This window comes from Gorilla gorilla, chromosome 13 (assembly GCF_029281585.2).
Source record: "Gorilla gorilla gorilla isolate KB3781 chromosome 13, NHGRI_mGorGor1-v2.1_pri, whole genome shotgun sequence".
Taxonomy (NCBI): Eukaryota; Metazoa; Chordata; class Mammalia; order Primates; family Hominidae; genus Gorilla; species Gorilla gorilla.
This window is the reverse complement of record NC_073237.2, coordinates 122,706,397-122,724,267: the sequence shown is the minus strand read 5'-3', so window position 1 is coordinate 122,724,267 and position 17,871 is coordinate 122,706,397. Positions and strand designations below refer to the sequence as shown.

At 45.2% G+C, this 17,871-nt stretch overlaps 1 protein-coding gene across 1 annotated transcript in view; it reads right to left on the bottom strand.

Annotated features, from left to right (window-relative positions):
* The window catches only part of MVB12B (multivesicular body subunit 12B), a 179,450-nt gene that overhangs the window by 151,985 nt on the left and 9,594 nt on the right, over positions 1-17,871 (bottom strand). Inside the window, exon 2 of the mRNA XM_031014731.3 lies at positions 13,120-13,242. Coding sequence (XP_030870591.1) covers positions 13,120-13,242 — 123 coding nt within the window. The remainder of the gene's footprint in view (positions 1-13,119; positions 13,243-17,871) is intronic.

Below are 17,871 nucleotides of genomic sequence, written 5' to 3'. Positions count from 1 at the left end.
TTCTACAGTACGGAAACATACCAGTAGAAGAATAGAGGCTGAGTGACGTGTCATGACATGGAGAGACTTCTTACATATAATGTTAAGGGAAAAAGAAAAGTCAAGGCACACTATGTACTGCATAAGAATACATAATAATAACACTAAGGTAACAGCCACAACACTCACGCTACTGCCCGTCACTGTTAAACACATTACAAACATTAGCTAATTTAATCCTCAACACAATTCTATGAGGAAAGTCCTGCTATTACTTCTCACTTTTGAGACAAGACAACTGAGGCACTAAGAGGTAAAGTAACTTAACCAAGGTCACCATCAAACTATAGGGCCTCTCTCTATAAATAGGTATTTGCAGATTTGTGGGAAAAGGATTGGAGGGATACAGACCAAACTGTTAACGATAATTACCTTGGGAAAGGGAAGGTGACAGTGCTTTATTGCTTGAATCTTTTACAGTGAGAGTGTATTTATACAGTATAATACTTGCACTATTAAAACAAAACAATACTTTACAAAGACATGAATGAATGAATGACAGAAGTGAGCTGACAGATTCCCTGGATGTCTGCCTACTTCAAGAACCAGAACAGATCCTTCCTTCCAGTCTCATCTCCCCTTCCTGGAGACATCTCATGGACTCTTCTCTTCTTCAGTGGTCTCCACCTTTCAATACTGCTCACCAGCCACAATCCTCATCTCCAGCCACATCTCCTCTTCCTGATTTGCATAATCCCTCCTGCAAACAGCCTTTTAATACTATAAATCTGGACTACGAAAATTGAGAAAGATGGCTCTGAAGCATTTTGAGTCTTCCATACTTTAAGGAGTAACTAGCAAGTATTTTACAAGCACACAATAGCATACTTCCTGCCTATATATATAATATTAAGGCTGAAACATAAATGTTTTGGAAAGATTTATGACAGGCTTAGAAATAAACAGATTATCTGGCTAACTCTGAATTAACATAAAATTAAAGCAAGCCAGTACTTCCACTTCCAGGAATATGGAGTAAATATACTTTTCCCTAATCTTCCCAGTAAGTACAACTAAAAAAACTGGAAATTATACCAAACAAACACCAGAAGACTCTGAAAGGTGAAATAATACGTCTGACCAGCTAGGGATCTCATGACCCAGGGAACAACATGGTGGTGAGTTCCGTGGTTTTCTTTCTGCCTCATATATCCCAGACTTGAAGCTAAAGAAATCAGCAACCCAGAAACAGCAGTAAACACAAACCAAAAACCAAACAAACAAACAAACAAACAAAAACAACAGAAGCCTGCTTTCTCTAGTCAGGGGGCAGCCTAGCAAGAGGGAAGACGTTTAGACAATAATTGCTCTACCCCAGCCAAATGCCACATAAAATACTGTGGCCCCACACCCACCCATGCCAACAAAGCCAGAGTAAGGATCCCAGACTTCCACATCTAAACATCTAAAAAATAATTAATACTAATTCTACACTGTCTCTTCCAGAAAACAGAAGAGGATGAAACACTTTCCAATTCATTTTATGAATCTAGTATTACCAAGCCAGACAAAGACAGTATACAAAAAGAAAACTACAGATCAATATCCCTCATAAATACAAACACAACATTTTTTTCTTTCTTTTTCAGACATCTGTAACAGCCAAAAAAAATTCTTAACAATCTGTTATCAAAGAGAATTCAGCAATAAATAAAAAGAATTATATACCATGACCAAGTGAAATTTATTCCAGGGATGCAAGGCTGGTTTAATATTCAAAAACCAATCTATTTAATCCACCATGTTAACAAGCTTTAAAGGAAAAAAAAAATCACATGATCATATTAATTGATACAGGAAAGGCATCTGACAAAATTCAACACCTATTCATGATAAAAACTCTCAGAAAAACAGGAATGGAAAGGAACTCCCTCAACTTGATAAACAGTACCTACCAAAACACCTTCAGCTAATATTATGCTTAAGAGTGAAAGACTGGGGCCAGGCACGGTGGCTCAAGCCTGTAATCCCAGCACTTTGGGAGGCCAAGGCAGGTGGATCACAAGGTCAGGACTTTGAGAACAGCCTGGCCAACATGGTGAAACCCCATCTCTACTAAAAGTACAAAAATTAGCCGGGCATGGTGGCGCATGCCTGTTAATCGCAGCTACTTTGGGTGCTGAGGCAGGAGAACTGCTTGAACCCAGAAAGTGCAGGTTGCAGTGAGCTGAGATCGCACCACTGCACTCCAGTTTAGGCAGCAAAGCAAGACTCAGTCTCAAAAAAAAGAGTGAAAGACTGAATGTTTTCCACCTATGATCAGCAATAAGGCAAGAAGGTCTACTCTCTCACAGGTAACATAATGCTAGATGTTCTATCCTTTGCAATAAGGCAAGAAAAAGAAATAAAAGGCACACAGATGGGAAAGAAAAAAGGATGAGATTGTTGTCCAGGTGGAAAATCACAAGGAATCATAAGAAAAAAACAAAACCAAAAACCTAGAACTAATAGTGAGTGCAGCAAGGTCACAGGATGTAAGATAAACCTATAAAAATTAACTGAATTTCTATATAACAGCAATGAACATGTGAACATCAAAATTAAAAGTACAATTCCATTTATAATTGCTCAAAATCTAAAAATAAATATTTAGGCTTAAATCTACCAAAACATTATAGAGCTTGTTTGCTGAAAACTACAAAACGCTGGTGAAAGAAATGAAAGAAGAACTAATAAATGAAGAGACATACTATGTTCATGAATTGGAATACTCAACATAGTGAGGATGTGAATCCTCCTCAAATTGATATGCAGATTTAACATCAATTGCCATTAAAACCCCAACAAGTTTTTTGTAGATATAGGCAAGATTATTTTAAGATTTATATGGACAAATAACTGGAATAGCTAAAATCATTTTGGAAAGGAGAATAAAGTAGAAGGAATCATTCTACCTGCTATAGTTTGAACGTCCCCTCAAAAAATCCTGTGGATACTTAATCCCCATTGTAGCAGTATTGAGAGGTGGGGCCTTTAAGAGGTGATTGGATCATGAGGGCTCATTCATTCAATTAATGGATTGATTGGTTATCATGGGAGTAGAACTGGTGGCTTTATAAAAAGAGGAAGAGATCTGAGATAGCATGTTAGCACTCTGAGTCTCCTCGCCATGAGATGACCTGCACTGTTTTGGGACTCTGCTGAATCTTCACCAAGCAAGAAGGCCCTCACCAGATGTGCCTCTTGAACTTGGACTTCCCAGCCTCCAGAAATTAAGGAAAAAATGGATCACAGACTTAAGTGTTAATGTAAAACTATAAAAGTTGTAGGAGAAAACAGGAGATAATCTTCAGGATCTAGAGCTAGACAGAGAGTTCTCAGACTTGACACCAAAACATGATTCACAGATAGAAAAAGTAATAAATTGGACTTCATCAAAATTAAAAACATTTGCTCTGTGAAAGGCCCTGTTAAGATGAAAAGGCAGGTAAAGACTAGGAGAAATATTTGGAAACCACATATCCAACAAAGGACTCATAGCTAGAATACACAAAGAGCTCTTAAAACTCAACAGTAAAAAAACAAACAATCCAATGAGAAAATGAGTAAAGGGCCTGAAGAAATTTTCATCGAAGACATACAGATGGCAAATAAGCACATGAAAAGATGTTCAACATCATTCATTAACCACTAGGGAAATACAGTGTGAAACCAAATGAATTATCACTATGCACGTGTCAGAATGGCTAAAACAAAAAAATACTGACAATAACAAATGCTGGAAAAGATGTTGAGAAACTGGATCCTCATATATTCGTTACAGCTACACCAAAAAGTAGTTTAACATTTTATTTAAAAACTAAACATGCAACTACCATGTGACCCAGCAAATGCATTCCTGGATATTTATCCCAGAGGAATAAAAACACAGCCACATGAAAGCCTTCACCTGAGTATTTATAGCAACTTTATTCATAATGGCTCCAGAATGAAAACAACCAAGATGTCCTTCAATGGGTAAATGGTTAAACAAATTGTGGGATATCCAAACCATGGAATACTATTTATCAGTAAAAAAGAAATAAACTATTAACCCACACAACAGACTCTCTGCATGAATCTCAGGAGAATTATGCTGAGTTTTTTTTTTAAAGCCAATTCCAAAAGGTGACATACTATAATTCCGTTTATATAAGATTCTTCAAATGCCAGAATTATAGAAATGGAGAACAGATTAGTGGCTATCAAGGGTTAAGGAGAAGGTGGTAGTATAAGGGAAGTGAGTGTAGCTATAAAAGGACAACATGAAAGATCCTTATGGTGATAGAAATTGTATTTTGGCAGGTTTTTTCTATATTTTATGAGGCTTTGATATCCTGAGGTCTTGCAGAAGCAGGGAGGGACTGCCCCTCCTAGGTGAATGACTTGCTTGTGTGCATGCCTTGGATATGCAAACCAACCAATACTGAGTTCTTATCTCCATCTGCCTGCTTTCATGGGCTCTTGCAGTCCAGGACACGACTCCCCTGCCCTAAATCACCCCAGGGCCAGGTACCTGACAATGAGGGACTCACCCATGTACCCCAGGACCTGCCAAAATTATTCAAACTTAATCAATCCTAACTGTGCTCACCCTGCTTGACACTGCCCTTCCTGGCTCATTTCTCCCTGGCTCTCTGTGCTTCCTGACACACCCCACGCTTCCCCACCTATGTTTCCCCACCTGTGCTTCCCCAGGTGGCCCTACAGGGTGTGGCCTGTCTGCTCCTCTTGGGAACTGTGAGTAATAATCTTTCCAGTGGCAATCCTCTCCTAATTTATTGGCCACATCACACATGAATAAAAACAAAAACCTGGGCACATTTTAAAACAGAAATGTTCTGTATTCATGTACTGTATTAATGTCAGTATCCTGGTTGTAACATTGTACTAGTCTGCAAGACTTTACCATTGGTGGGGGGTAAACAGGATCTCTCTGTAGTACTTCCTACAACTGCATGTGAGTCTACCATTGTCTCAAAATAAAAAGTTTAACTGAAAACAAAGAAAGAAAAATTAAAGCAAGCGCCTCGTCTTTTTTCAACCATCCAATTAATTGACGTTTCATTATTAGAAGGCTTTTTAAATAGGGAATTAGGAACTTTTAGCGAACAGAAGGAAGTACCAGAACACTGCCAGTTCCCTACCACTTTCCAAATGAATCAACTACGGAACAAGTCATTAGCCGGAACTTTGGGTCAAAACGAAAAATTCATGGTTAGCAGGGAAGGGAAGCCTAGAAGAAAACAAGACCAGCTCCTCTGCAACCAGGTGCTTTAAGCCACTATTTCTAAGAGGATCACCTAACGATAGCTGATGTTTGCCTCCTGCACACCTCGTGGATGCCAGCACTGTGCTAAGTGTGCCACGTGCATTCTCTCAGACCACAGCTCTGCTCCCTTGGGGCCAGGGTGCGGCAGGACAAAGGGGAATGTGGAGGGAAGGACCTTAAAAGAGGTTTGCTAATCCAGGCCACAGGGAACAAAGGCCCAGGGCTAGTTACAAAAACCACTTTCCACATTTCAGTAAATCTCAGCTTAATGTATTTTCTAACAAAACAAAAAGGAGGAACACCTGGTGCCTTTTATCAAAACAAGCTCTGGTTTTGAAAATAAACCAATCTGTGTGGCAGGACTCAAAGTCTGTGGTTATTTCTGCAGTTAGTAGCCCCACGACAGCAAAGCTCTGTGCTCAGGAAGCTGGGACAGCAGGAACAAGCTGCCGCCCTTGTTTCCTCATTGGCTTCATGGAGGCAGAATTCCAGGAGGGGCAACTAACTGCCTGAGGCTTTGGGCTGCCGCTGTCCTCCAGCCCATGGAGAACGAGGGCAATTTTCCTGCCCCCTGAAAGGCCCCTCACCACAGCTTCGGCTTTCTGAAAATCCATGTGACAGCTGTGCTCAGACGGGATATGCCAATGTCCCACATTTCCACTTGATATCTGCCATATGTTTTCAACAAGATATAGTTGCCATCTTCACATGTCTTTCATAACGTGATTTTTAAAAATTCCTTGAGCACTATATAAAAATGCAAGCTTGTTTGAACTTGTATCACCATTGAGATTCTTTTTCCTTCTCTTACTTTAGTAAGTAAAAGAATAGGACCTCATTTGGAGGTTTGGGATTTTAAACTTATCCCTCCCTATGTTCCCTATACCCAGCCCACTGGCCCAGAGAGAAGCAGACCTCTCCTAGGACCCCCATAGTCCCGCATATTTGCATTCAAGCATTTGAAACTCCAAGTATTCAGGAAATTCCCACTACGTTTTGGGCATATATAAATTATACAGGTCCAGTTGTTTTTTAAAAAAAGGTTCTTTTGTCTAATTAGTTTCAGAAATAGTGTTGAGAGAAAGAGACATGGGGGGAGGCGGGAGCAGCAAAAAAGGGGAAGTGGAGACTCCCAGGGCAGCTGGCCCATATGCTGCCCACACAGGCCGAGCCCAAGGCTGGCTTCCCAGCGTGCAGGGGCAGGACAGGGCAAGGGCTAAAGAAACATGACCCGGTGCCCCTCTCAGACTGGGCTCTGGGTCCCAACTCCTCTGCCCCCTCAAGGGCCCTGCCTCATCAGCCAGCCCCTCTCTCCTGTATCTACACCCCTCCCTTTCTTTGGTTCTTTCTCATCAGCAACTAGACACATTCGACACTTTCCTACCTTTAACAAAGGGAGTCATGGCATCCTCTAGCTGGGGTCATGGCATCCTCTAGCTCCCGCTATGCCCTGGCCTCCCCTCTTCAAAGGCCATCTGCACTCTCAACCTCTCGTTGTCACCTCCCACTTACCTTGCAGGTCCACTCTAATCTTGCTTCTGAGCTTGCCACCAAGTTCACACCATCTCCTTGCATTAAACCCAATGGACACCCTTCAGGCTCCTTTCACTTCGGCAACTTTGAACATTACTCACCACACCTTACAGAAATACACTTTTCCCCTTAGTTTTCTTTAATTTTCCACCTACCTCTCCAGACGCTCAGGCTTAGTCCCCTTTTGAGTGCCTCCTCTTCTACCCATCCTTAACCAGTGACCCTCCACGGTAGTGGAGTCTGAAATGCACACCCTCTCTTCTAGTCCCACAACCCTCCCTAGACAAGCCCACTTATGCCCGCAGTCCTTGCTATATGAGGATGGTGCCCAGACCTCTCTCCAGACCTTCAGCCCTAGGGCTCCACTAGATGTCATACAAGCAGCTCAAACTCAAGGTGTTCAAAACTGACCCAAGAGTCTCCCTCCCGCCTCCACCCGACCTGGCTGTCTCTGTTCCTGTCCCAGCAGAGAACGCCAGCATCTACCCATGGCCAGCAAGACATCCTGTGGCACTCTCATCCTTCCCCTTCCTCCCCACTCCCCCACCTCCCAACATTCAACCCATTCTTGCCATCAAAAATACATATTTGGGTTCCCACGCCCCATGCTCCCACAGCCCCAGGATCCATGTCCTGCTTCACATGTCCATTGTCAGTCAATAGCCTGGCGCAGGCTCTAGCTCTCACTCTGCGCGAATTCACAGCCTCCACACACGCCCACCTGCCTCACTGCTTATCCTCCCCCAAAGGGTTTTCCGTGCCAACCAAGTGATCTTGGGAAAACACAAATCTGTCTAAGAGCCTCTTTTTTCTTAAAATCTCCCAATGACTCCCACCACCCTCAGAATAATTGCAAATTCCTTAGCGTGGCTATGATCTGGTCTCACCCACCTGCCCATCCTCATCTCTCACCTCTCACCTGATGGAGCCCAGCCTTCTCAGGATACTGGATTTCCAGTGCCTTGGACAATAGCTAAGTGGCCAATAAACATTTGTGAAACCAATGAGCAAATAAATAAATGAATGAGTAATGGTCAGAAAAAGTTTCACTAAGGGGCTATGTAACCTGGATTTTAAGGATGAGAAAAGTTTTACTTAAAAGTTGGGGGACTGGGTATAGGCATTTCAGAAACATGAAAAAAGAGGGTTTAAAGGTACAATGGTACAAAGTTCCTGCTTATTCTGGATGTGAGAAAGTGAGCCGTTCAATGGTTCTGGAGAAAGGATGAGCAGAAGGAAGTAAGACTGTAAGATACACTGAAATCATGAAAGCCAAATCAAAGAATTTGGATTTTTATCCTATATGTGGTTATCAGAGAGACCTCCTGGGGAGTGGCTCCTTGCCTGCCACTGAAACCTATGCTTATTATCATCAGGCCTTTGCTCTTCTAGATATGCCCGAAGGTGGAAAGCACCCTTCAGGCAGGAACTCTGATGCAGGGCCCTCCAGGGGACTGAGGCCCGCTAACGCCTGGGAATCCCTTACCTGGACTTTCAGAAAGAGTCACGGAGCCTGAGGCTGATCTGTCACTTCAGGGTTACTTTGCCAGAAAGACTCCTGGGTGTTGGGTGGGATTTCTCCAGAAGAGAATGGAGGAGGTCTTAAATTGGAGTGAGAAAAAAGAATAAAATATCTCCTAGTCTGTCTAAGACCAGGATGCAGTTTAGCCTGGCTGCTAAGGTGTGGCAGCTCTCAACGCTTTTCTGAGGTAGGCAAGATGAAGGCAGCCAACAGCAAGACACAGGGCTGGCTAGGAAGAGGTCTGAGCATGGACCTGGACCTCCACCACAGCTGTCAAGATCCTCTGAGTTTTAATATCTCACTCCCATTATCCCCAAAGTCCCAGAAAGTTCTCACTAAAAGTAAGTTTGGTCTCAGCTGCTCTATGGGAAGCCATATGCTATGCTTTCAATGTGCCCCCAATGTTCATGTGCTAGAAACTTTATCCCCAGTGCAACAGTGTTGAGAGATGGGACCTGTGAGAAGTGATTAGGTCCTGAGGGTTCTGTCCTCATGAATAGATTAACAGTCTTATCCCAGGCATGGGTTCCCGATTAAAGGATGTGTGTGGCCCCCTCCTGCTCACTCTCCCTCTGTTGCCCCTCCGACTTCTGCCATGGGATGATGCAGCAATGAGGCCCTTGCCAGATGCAGGCCCTTCACCTTAGACTTCCCAGCCTCCAGACCTGTAAGAAATAAATCCTGCTCTTTATAAACTACTCAGTCTTAGGGATAGCGTTATGGCAGCACAAAAGGACTAAGACACCATGGAGGGTCACAGAGGAGGGGGAGACGCAGGGAGAGCGGTGTCCAACCCCTACACAGGCCAGAAAGGCCAGAGCAGCAGCTGCCAGGTGAGCAGGGAGCTGAACCCAGCCATGGGACAACCTCACAGATGTCACCAACAAAAAAGGCGCCATGTGGTGGCAGGGGAGAAAGCTGGCGCTGAAGTACTGTGAACACCTTTGAGGCAGTCTCCTGGGAAAGGCTCCAACACCCAGCAGGCTTCCAGGTATGGAAGGAAGAGAATGATCAGTGATTTTTCGAAGCAGGATGCAAGGGGTTCATGCTGTCAGAATTATCTGGAAAGCTAGATCTGAAAGATAAATCATCTATAAGGACTTCCCTTCAAAGCACTTACCCCCAATTTCATCTTTTATTTATTTGCAACCATCATTGCCTGTCTTCCCCTCCAGACTGTGTGCTTCATGAAGGCAGGAGCTGTGTGTGTTTTGCTCATCGCTGTCTCCCCAGCTCCTAGCTGGCACATAGTAGGTACTCAAAAAATGGGGTGGATAGATAAACAATTTAAAATTAAAATGTTCTGGAGTGTTTGATTTGTCTCACTTTCTCTGTGTCGCGATTTTTTTTTTTTTTAACCAAGAAAAGTATATTTTCAAGGAAAGGAAGACATGTCCTTTATGGAAAAAGAGTCATCTCATAAATATAGTGTTGCAGCTTCAGTCTCTGAGTTGTAGGCATTAATTAATTAATTAATTAATTAATTTAGAGACAGAGTCTCACTCTGTTGCCCAGGCTGGAGCGCAGTGGCGCAGTCTCGGCTCACTGCAACCTCTGCCTTCTGGGTTCAATCGATTGTCCTGCCTCAGTCTCATGAGTAGCTGGGATTACAGGCACGCACCACCACACCCAGCTAATGTTTTGTATTTTTAGTAGAGATGGAGTTTCACCATGTTGGCCAGGCTGGTCTTGAACTACTGACCTCAAGTGATCTGCCCACTTCGGCTTCCCAAAGTGCAGGGATTACAGGCATGAGCCACCATGCTTGGCCATAAGCATTTATTTAGAAAGGCAAAGGAATGTGGGTGAAAGGTAAAATGTGTATTGCTGGAAACACACCCAACAATGATTCTCAGTAATGTCCAGCTTGATGCCCTTTAGACACTGCAACATCCCAGAGTGGCTTGTAAATCAAAGGTTACATTCTGCACACAGGCACTGTAGCAGGAAGTGCTTCTTATAGCATTACAATTCTTCGAAAACTGACCATCCACCCAGGATAAAACAGCATGCACTACCTTTGGCAAACACTAGTCATCTATGACATATAGTCACTACTCAGGGCACGTGGCATCACAACGATGCACGAGACTCACCCCAACTCTGACTGCAAGGGGAGAGAAGCACCAGTCATTCCCAGATAGTGTGGGTGCAGAACAGAAAAGCGAGGCTCTTTCAGAGAGGACCGCAGACATCGGAACAATAAATTGAGAAGTTTAGCAAATAATCCCCAGCCCCCTAGCCTAAGAAGGCTCCCCTGACCCAGAGAGAAGGGAAGTTATTGAATTAAATTTTTATAAATGAACATTTGGCACCTTTTACCTCAAGCAGCAATGGGACCTAAGCTCATTTTAAAGCAGTTGTGCTACTCAGGGTCACCAGTCCATCTGGTGCCTAACTCGCAGGGCTGCGTGGTAGCAGTACTTAACGGGCTCTGTGCGCAGGGAGAAATTAATCCTACAGCAGCTACAACAGACAGAGAGAGGTCTTGGCCCAATCCGCAGCAGGGTTTCCTCATCTGCTGGAGTTCTGTCTAAGCATCTCTGCAGCCTAGCCACCACAGAGCGCCTTGCACTTTGGTTTGGATGTTGACTTAATATGAAACTCCAGATAAAAGGAATGAGAAGTCTCTCTTCTCACCATGCCCTCCCCGCCTTCCTTGAACTTGGCGCCAGACCTCTGGGGAACGAGACGCTTATCTGCACACAGTCCAGAGGCCAGTACCAAGAGGGGACTCCCACCTCTCTCCCTGTTAGGGCTTTCAGAGGGAGCCCAGGCAGTCTCCACCTCGGCCGTGCAGAGCTGGGTAATTACCGGGCGGATGAGCTCAAGCCCCTTGCCCTGCTCACCTCCCACTAAAATGCATGGCACAGCACAATCATGAAATGTGCTTATTAATTTTACTCATTTGACACTGCGCTCTTCTGCCCTGAGCTAGATGTTAGGAGAAAATGATAGGGATAGATTCTGCTCCTGTCAGACTTACCAAGACTTCCAGAAAACCAAACTATCAAAGGCCATCTGCCACCCACTACCCAGGCAAGCAGGATGACCCTAAAGGTACAAACGGAATGCTAAAGATACAGATCAACAAAAGAGGGCATGGGAAGATGGGGAGACCCCTGCCTTGGGCTCAAGCTCCCTGCGAGCCCTCCTAGGAGAGTGACCCCTGAGCCCGTCCTCTCCCACAGCGGGAACTCCCAGTCCCTGCCCTGATTCATGACTTGCTGCTTCATCCCTAATTCATCAAAAGACACTTTGGCTTCTCAAATCAGGAACATTTTTATCAGCTTCTCCCAGAGTTTCGTGGCACAAAGCCATACCTAATGATTCTATTTTATGGAAAGTTATACATTCAAACCACGCTTTGAAGTCAAGCAGCAGGTAAGACTGAAATGTTTGTCAGAAAAGTTTCCTTCACTTTTTCACTTTTAAAATGTTTATGAGCTTTCAAACAGTTGGAGAAGGGATGTGTAGCATTTGAACAGGCTCCTCCTTCCTTACCCAGGACCCAGCACTGGCTGACCCAGTACAGATCTGCCTTGACCATTGCAGTTCTCAATGGGGGCTGATTCTGCCCAGCCACCCCCTGCTCCTGGAGACATCTGGCTATGTCTGGAGACATTCTGGGTTGTCACCACTGGGGGAGGAGGGACAGGTGCTACTGGTATTCACTAAGGAGAGGCCAGGAACGCTGCTAAACATCATAGGATGCAAAGGAAAACATATAGCAAAGAATTATCGGATTGTCTTGCCCTAAATGTCAACAGTGCCGAAGTTGGGAAACCCTGCCTTAGGGCTTCTTCTGCTGGACCAGGCATCACATTCTCCTCACTGCAGGACATCAGAGACTATTCTAATTGCTGTGGGAGGTTTTCAGTGTTGGCTAATGAGATTCGTGTTCTTTCACTCTTATGCATTCTTGGTGCACATTTTCAGTGAATAAGAACAAAACGTCACAAACAAAGTGAGGAAAGTAAACATAAGACCACCTTAGAATCTCAGAACACATGATAATATCCACTGTTAATTAAACCCTCCTAACATTCCTCTGTACTTTGCAAGCTCCACCCGAATCAGAATTTACCTACTGAAACAACAAAATAACCAGTTCCAATCATCAGGACTACTGAACACCAGCACAGATGTCTGCTGAAAAGCAAGGAAAGTTCTCCTCTAAATTGTGGTGGTGTGGTCAGCCACAGCACTGGACTTGGAGGGGGTCTGGTCCTGATGATTCACCATATCCAAGGACTGGGACTCTGTTACTTCACTTCTCAGAGTGTGGGTTCTCCTAATCAGCAAAGAGGTGATACAGCTACTTGCCCTCCCAGCCTTCCAAAAGCCCAAGAGAGCTAAATGAGTTCATGGGTAGGAAACATTTTAAACTGTAAAGAGCTACACAGACGTAGGACAATGCCTTTACAATATTTACACATGCATGACAATATATGACAACCACCAGGAGTCATTCATAGACTCTGGATCCTTTTCATGAAATGTCACAACCAGAAGTTGAAAATCAATGAATCTAACTCCTTAATTTTACAGAAGGTGAAAATGACCATCACAGAGGTGGTCAAGGCCAGGAAACGGCCCAGATGGGCTCAGGTCTTCTGACTCCCAAACCAGGATGCTCTCCACGCCCTCCCTGGATTAAGTTCCTAGAGGGAAGAAGCACATCTTACACGCAAGGGCCAGAAGGTCTTGGACACAGGAGATAAATACTTGTAGAATCAGTGAGCAAAATGTACAAACTAGTATCTTGACTTACTACGTCATAACCTGTCGGGGCTCGGTTCCGAGAAGCCACCACCCCGACTCCCGTGATGGGATCCATTGACGTTTCTGGCAAGGCTTCTGAGAGGTCTTTGACTTCAGGCATGGTGGACTGGTCCTGGTTCAGCAAAGGAAAAAGAAAACACAAAATTCAAACATAGCATTTATGTGAACAATATAAAGTCTCAAACAGAACCAGAATCTTGGGGCAAATACCCTGAGTTTCACATACCTGTACTGGTTGAATGAGTCCTAACCCTATGTGACCCTTTCCCCAGGTCAAGAATTCAAATCACCTGTTTCCCACTCTTCTCAAGTTAGCTTTGAACACTGAGCTAAGATGAGAGCTTGTCTCTACTCTCAGAAGGTGAGCTTGACTCAAACCCAACAGCACGTCATTCTTAACTCCGCCATCCAGCTGCTTGATTTCTGAACAGATACCAGTAGCTGCTCTGAAGACATGTCAGACATGGCTAAGCTTAACAACACCTTTCCTCTCTCTCCCTTGCAATCTCTCCTACTGAGGCCTAGACTTCCAAACCCACAGCCAAGGTTAGGCCTTCAGCACGCAGAGCTTTGCAAAGAAGCAAGGAATGTTGCAAACACAGAAATAAGTGTTCTGGGCTCAGGTGAAGGAATGGTGTTGGAGTCCAGGCTCCATGACTGACTAGCTGGTGACTTTGAGTAAGCAATTTAACCTCCTGAACCCTTCATTTTCTCAGCTATAAAACGAGGTCATGATACTGACCCTTGCAGAGCTGCTGTGAGGACCAAGAGAGTCAAAGAGAGTGGATGTAAATGAAAGGCCTGGAGAGGTCCCTGGTACACAGTAGGCGCTCAAAAAAAGCACATAAAACTGGTGGGGTTTGGGACACACAAGTCCAGGTAACTGGTCAGAAATGTGATAGGCATCACTCCATAGGGGACTGGCAGATCCCTTTGTTGTGTTTTACCCTCGGGTCATGTGGGCACTTACTCAAAGCCAAATACTAACAATGATCATAATTCTTGCTGGGCACTTTGAGAGAAAGGGAGGGAAAATGGAATTATTATTCTGCTCCTGACTGCCTCTTGATGTGACCAGAGGAGACAGGTAGAATATAGAGAGCACTGGGTCTGGGCAGCTGGAGTGGCAGTGCACCAGAAAGCAAATAAAAGAGGCAACACCATATGTAAATGAACCTAAGTACTTTTAAAAGGACAAGCAGTGAAAAAGAGCAAGTCAAATTCCACCTCCTTCTGCAGCAATTAAACTCCACTGGCTGTAGGTCTGCCAGATCTCTCACGGCTGGTTACTGCTTCTAACACAAACCAAACACCCTACCTCACTAAGCAGGCAGGAGGAATATTCTTGCTTCTAGCCTAGAATCAGAAAAGGCAGAGGCCATTAAAAATGACTGCAGCCTCCTAAATAGGAACAATCAAAATGCTGTATGCAAGTCTCCCATGAAGTCAGTGGAACCCACAAAAAGCTCCGGAAACAGACTTGTCAATGCAATGGAGCTGAGTCTTCGATTAAGGCTAGGAAGTGCCTGGCACAGCTGCAGTCTCCTCTTCTGTTTACAACAAAGCTTAACAAAGTTATGCTTTACCTAATTCTTCCGAAAATAAGCTTCTAAACGGCCAGGGCAGGGGGTATCACACTGCATCACTGCATCATTTTCTATTTTCAAGTTTCATTTACCAGGCAGGTTTATCTGCATAAAACACAGCGCTTAGTGCTTCCTGCACACAGTAGGAACTAAGTAAATATTTGAGTGAATATTTACTTACTACATGTCCCCAGTAAAGGTTTAGAATTAAATATCTGCACCTGCAGATCCAGAGCAGGCATTGATCAAAAGGGCTCAGCACTTGAAAAATCCCATAGTATTGGTAACATGAAAATAACATTGCTGCAGTTTGCAAAATATTGGTACCTGCTGTTGGTTACCAAGAATGCTTTGCAATTAACAACTCATTAACAGAATGTACGAATTCTGCCAGTGCTAAAATATCACGCTGTGAATTTAATAAAGAACATGTGAGGTAAGTTTTTTTTTTTTTTTAAGATAGTATGGCCTCTACTATCAGAGAGAGAGAAAAGAAAGTGACAAAGAAAAAGGAGGAGAGAGGGAAGTGGGGGTAAGCATGAGTAAGCAGTATCTTATTTGCTGGTGGATTCATTGCCACATCCCCTGGTCACAGTATCCTCCCCGGTACGATGATGACAATGGCCCTCTGCCTGGAGCCCGCTCTCAACAGCAGGAGGGTCACCATGCCTTGGAAGAAGCCATGCTGCTCCCACAATGCCCTGTGGCGGCCCAGGAGAAGGTTCAAAGATGGCTGCGGGCGGCCCCCGGCTGAGGCAGACAAAGGAGCCGGGCCTGGCCTGCCAGAGGGCCCTGCAGAGCTGCGCGCAGAGCATCTCCAACGCCAGCCGTTCTCTCTCCTTCCCCCCAGCTGCTGTGCCCCGGACGGAGGCGGCCTTTGTGAAATATGGACAAATGGCTCCGGGCCGCGCGGGCTGCAGTCGACTCATCGAGGAAGCGCCATCACCAGCCAAGGCAGCTTTTAATGAGAAACGCCCAAGATATCCATGGCAGGGGCCATCACTCAAAGCCGCTTGCCCTGAATTACATATTTTCTGACTGCAAATTACTTTTAACGGCGTCTCTACCGGCACTTCAATTGACCTTCCTAACAAAAGGCCATTTATTAACTAGCGCTCCACATTTCCCAGGCCGCGCGGAGCCTCAAGCCAGGAAGGATGGCCCCGCGCCTAAGGACTCGAGGAGGCCATTCATGCGGGCCCTCTCACATCAAATCCGGAGGCCTAGTGGCAACAACCCCAGGTTGTATCAACAGCTCCTCATCCAGCATCCATCTGTATCTCAAAGTCCAAACTGCCCGCAAAACACACTAACAGGTCTGTTGCATTTGGACAGCGCTTTGCAGCTCTCGAGAAGCTTTCTCAGGCTCCTTCTCAGTTGAAGCTCACATCAAACCTGGGAGGTGGCCGGGTCACCTTCCAGGAATGGGACGGCTGGTCTTCCTCCCTAGGTCTGGTCTGTTTTCTGTTGTACTAGGCAGAGAGGCACCAACATCCCATCCAATTGAGAAAGCAGTTTCAACACTAATTATATTTTAAAATGCCAAAGCTTTTCTTTCTCTAGCCACAGCTCAATAAGTCAAGCAAGGGGGAAAAAGTACAGAAGGATAAAAGTAACACGGGATTAATTTTCCTCACACCTCAGTTTCAAGATTCAACATTCCCCTCATAAATAATTTACAACAATAAAAATGAGCTAAGGCCATGTTTGTGTAGGATGGAGGTAAATTTAGGCCTAATGAGGGAGATCCAAGCACCGCACAGGAGGGAATAGGTTGATCTATGGCACAGTGCGAGCAGGATCGACAGCTCACAGGGGCTCTATTACCAACTGGAAGTTGCAGGGCCAATCAGGAGGAGGGAGAAGCAAAATGGGGAAACTTGTGCCATCCCAGCTGTGGCTGCGAGGAAGGTCTCTATAGGGAACTCCCAAAGCTGACCCAGTGTTTTGGATGACAAGACAAATGTTGAAATTTTTCAGAACTATAGGATTGGGCCAATCCAAGTCTATTCTCAATACATGCTGGGTAAGGAATAAAGGTGGTAGGATGCCAGGGACTCAGATTGGACCTTGAGCAGGTCCTCTTACTTTCACCTCGCAGGTCATCAGGTCCCAGATGGTTCCATTCTGACCTCTCCCCTAAGCGGGCATACAGCCTCTGTGAGATCATTTCCAAGGCTGGGGGCTGCAGAGCCTCGGTTCAGGCAGTGTTGTCTGCCCCGAGAGGCTCCCTCGGCAAGGCAGGAGAGTCGTGTGTGTGTGTGTGTGTGTGCACCCGCACACACATACATGTATGTGCGCCCACATGTGTACAGAATGGGAAAGCTGGGGAGGGTTAAGGTGAAGTGTTTTCCAAGCTAGAAGGATTTTTTCCACCATGCCATGCTCAAAGAGCACCATGCAAACCACACAACAAAGCCAGGAGCAAGCCTGCTTCCAGCTTCTGCCTGCAGTGCTGCAGATAGCGCTTGGGGAGGCCCCAGCTCCCGGCACTGCAGCACCTAGCCAAGGCTGTCATCCCGGGTTCACGGAGAAATGAACTTTAACTATAAAGACCCTTCATACAGATGGCACGCTGCTCCCTTGTAGCTGATCAAAGAATTACTACAACAGTGTGTTTAATCCCTGAAAGTCAGCAGTGCTGGGCTTAACTGATGCTGAACATTGTTTCGGAATCAAAGGCGTGCCTCCCGGCCCCAGTCTGGGAGAAAACAGAGCTACTGTATCACAGTTGAAAACTCAGGGGAACTTTGATATCATCTCTGTTTAATTTCCATGGCCCTCCTGAGCCTGGGGTTTATCTCGTTTTATCAACTCCTGTACTGAAATCAAAACCCAACTAACAAAGCTCAGACCTCTCTCCACCGAGGCCCTTCCAGCGGCGGGGTGTGGGCCGAGGAGTTTAAAGTGCTTTCAGGGAGCAACAACTGCAGGGGGCAGGGGGCGCTGCCTTCAAAGCAGGTGCCCTGGGCAGTGGGCCCACGTTCCAGCCTCCCGCCATCTCGGCCTCCTGCCATGGTGAGGCCGGCTCAGAAGCGGCGCCAGCCAGCGCTGCTGCTCAGGGCTGAAGGCATGACTGGCATACAACTTTTGAGGAGAGTAATTTCAAAGTATTAAAGGGGGGCAGGCTAAATTGGGCTACTGTAATTGAAATG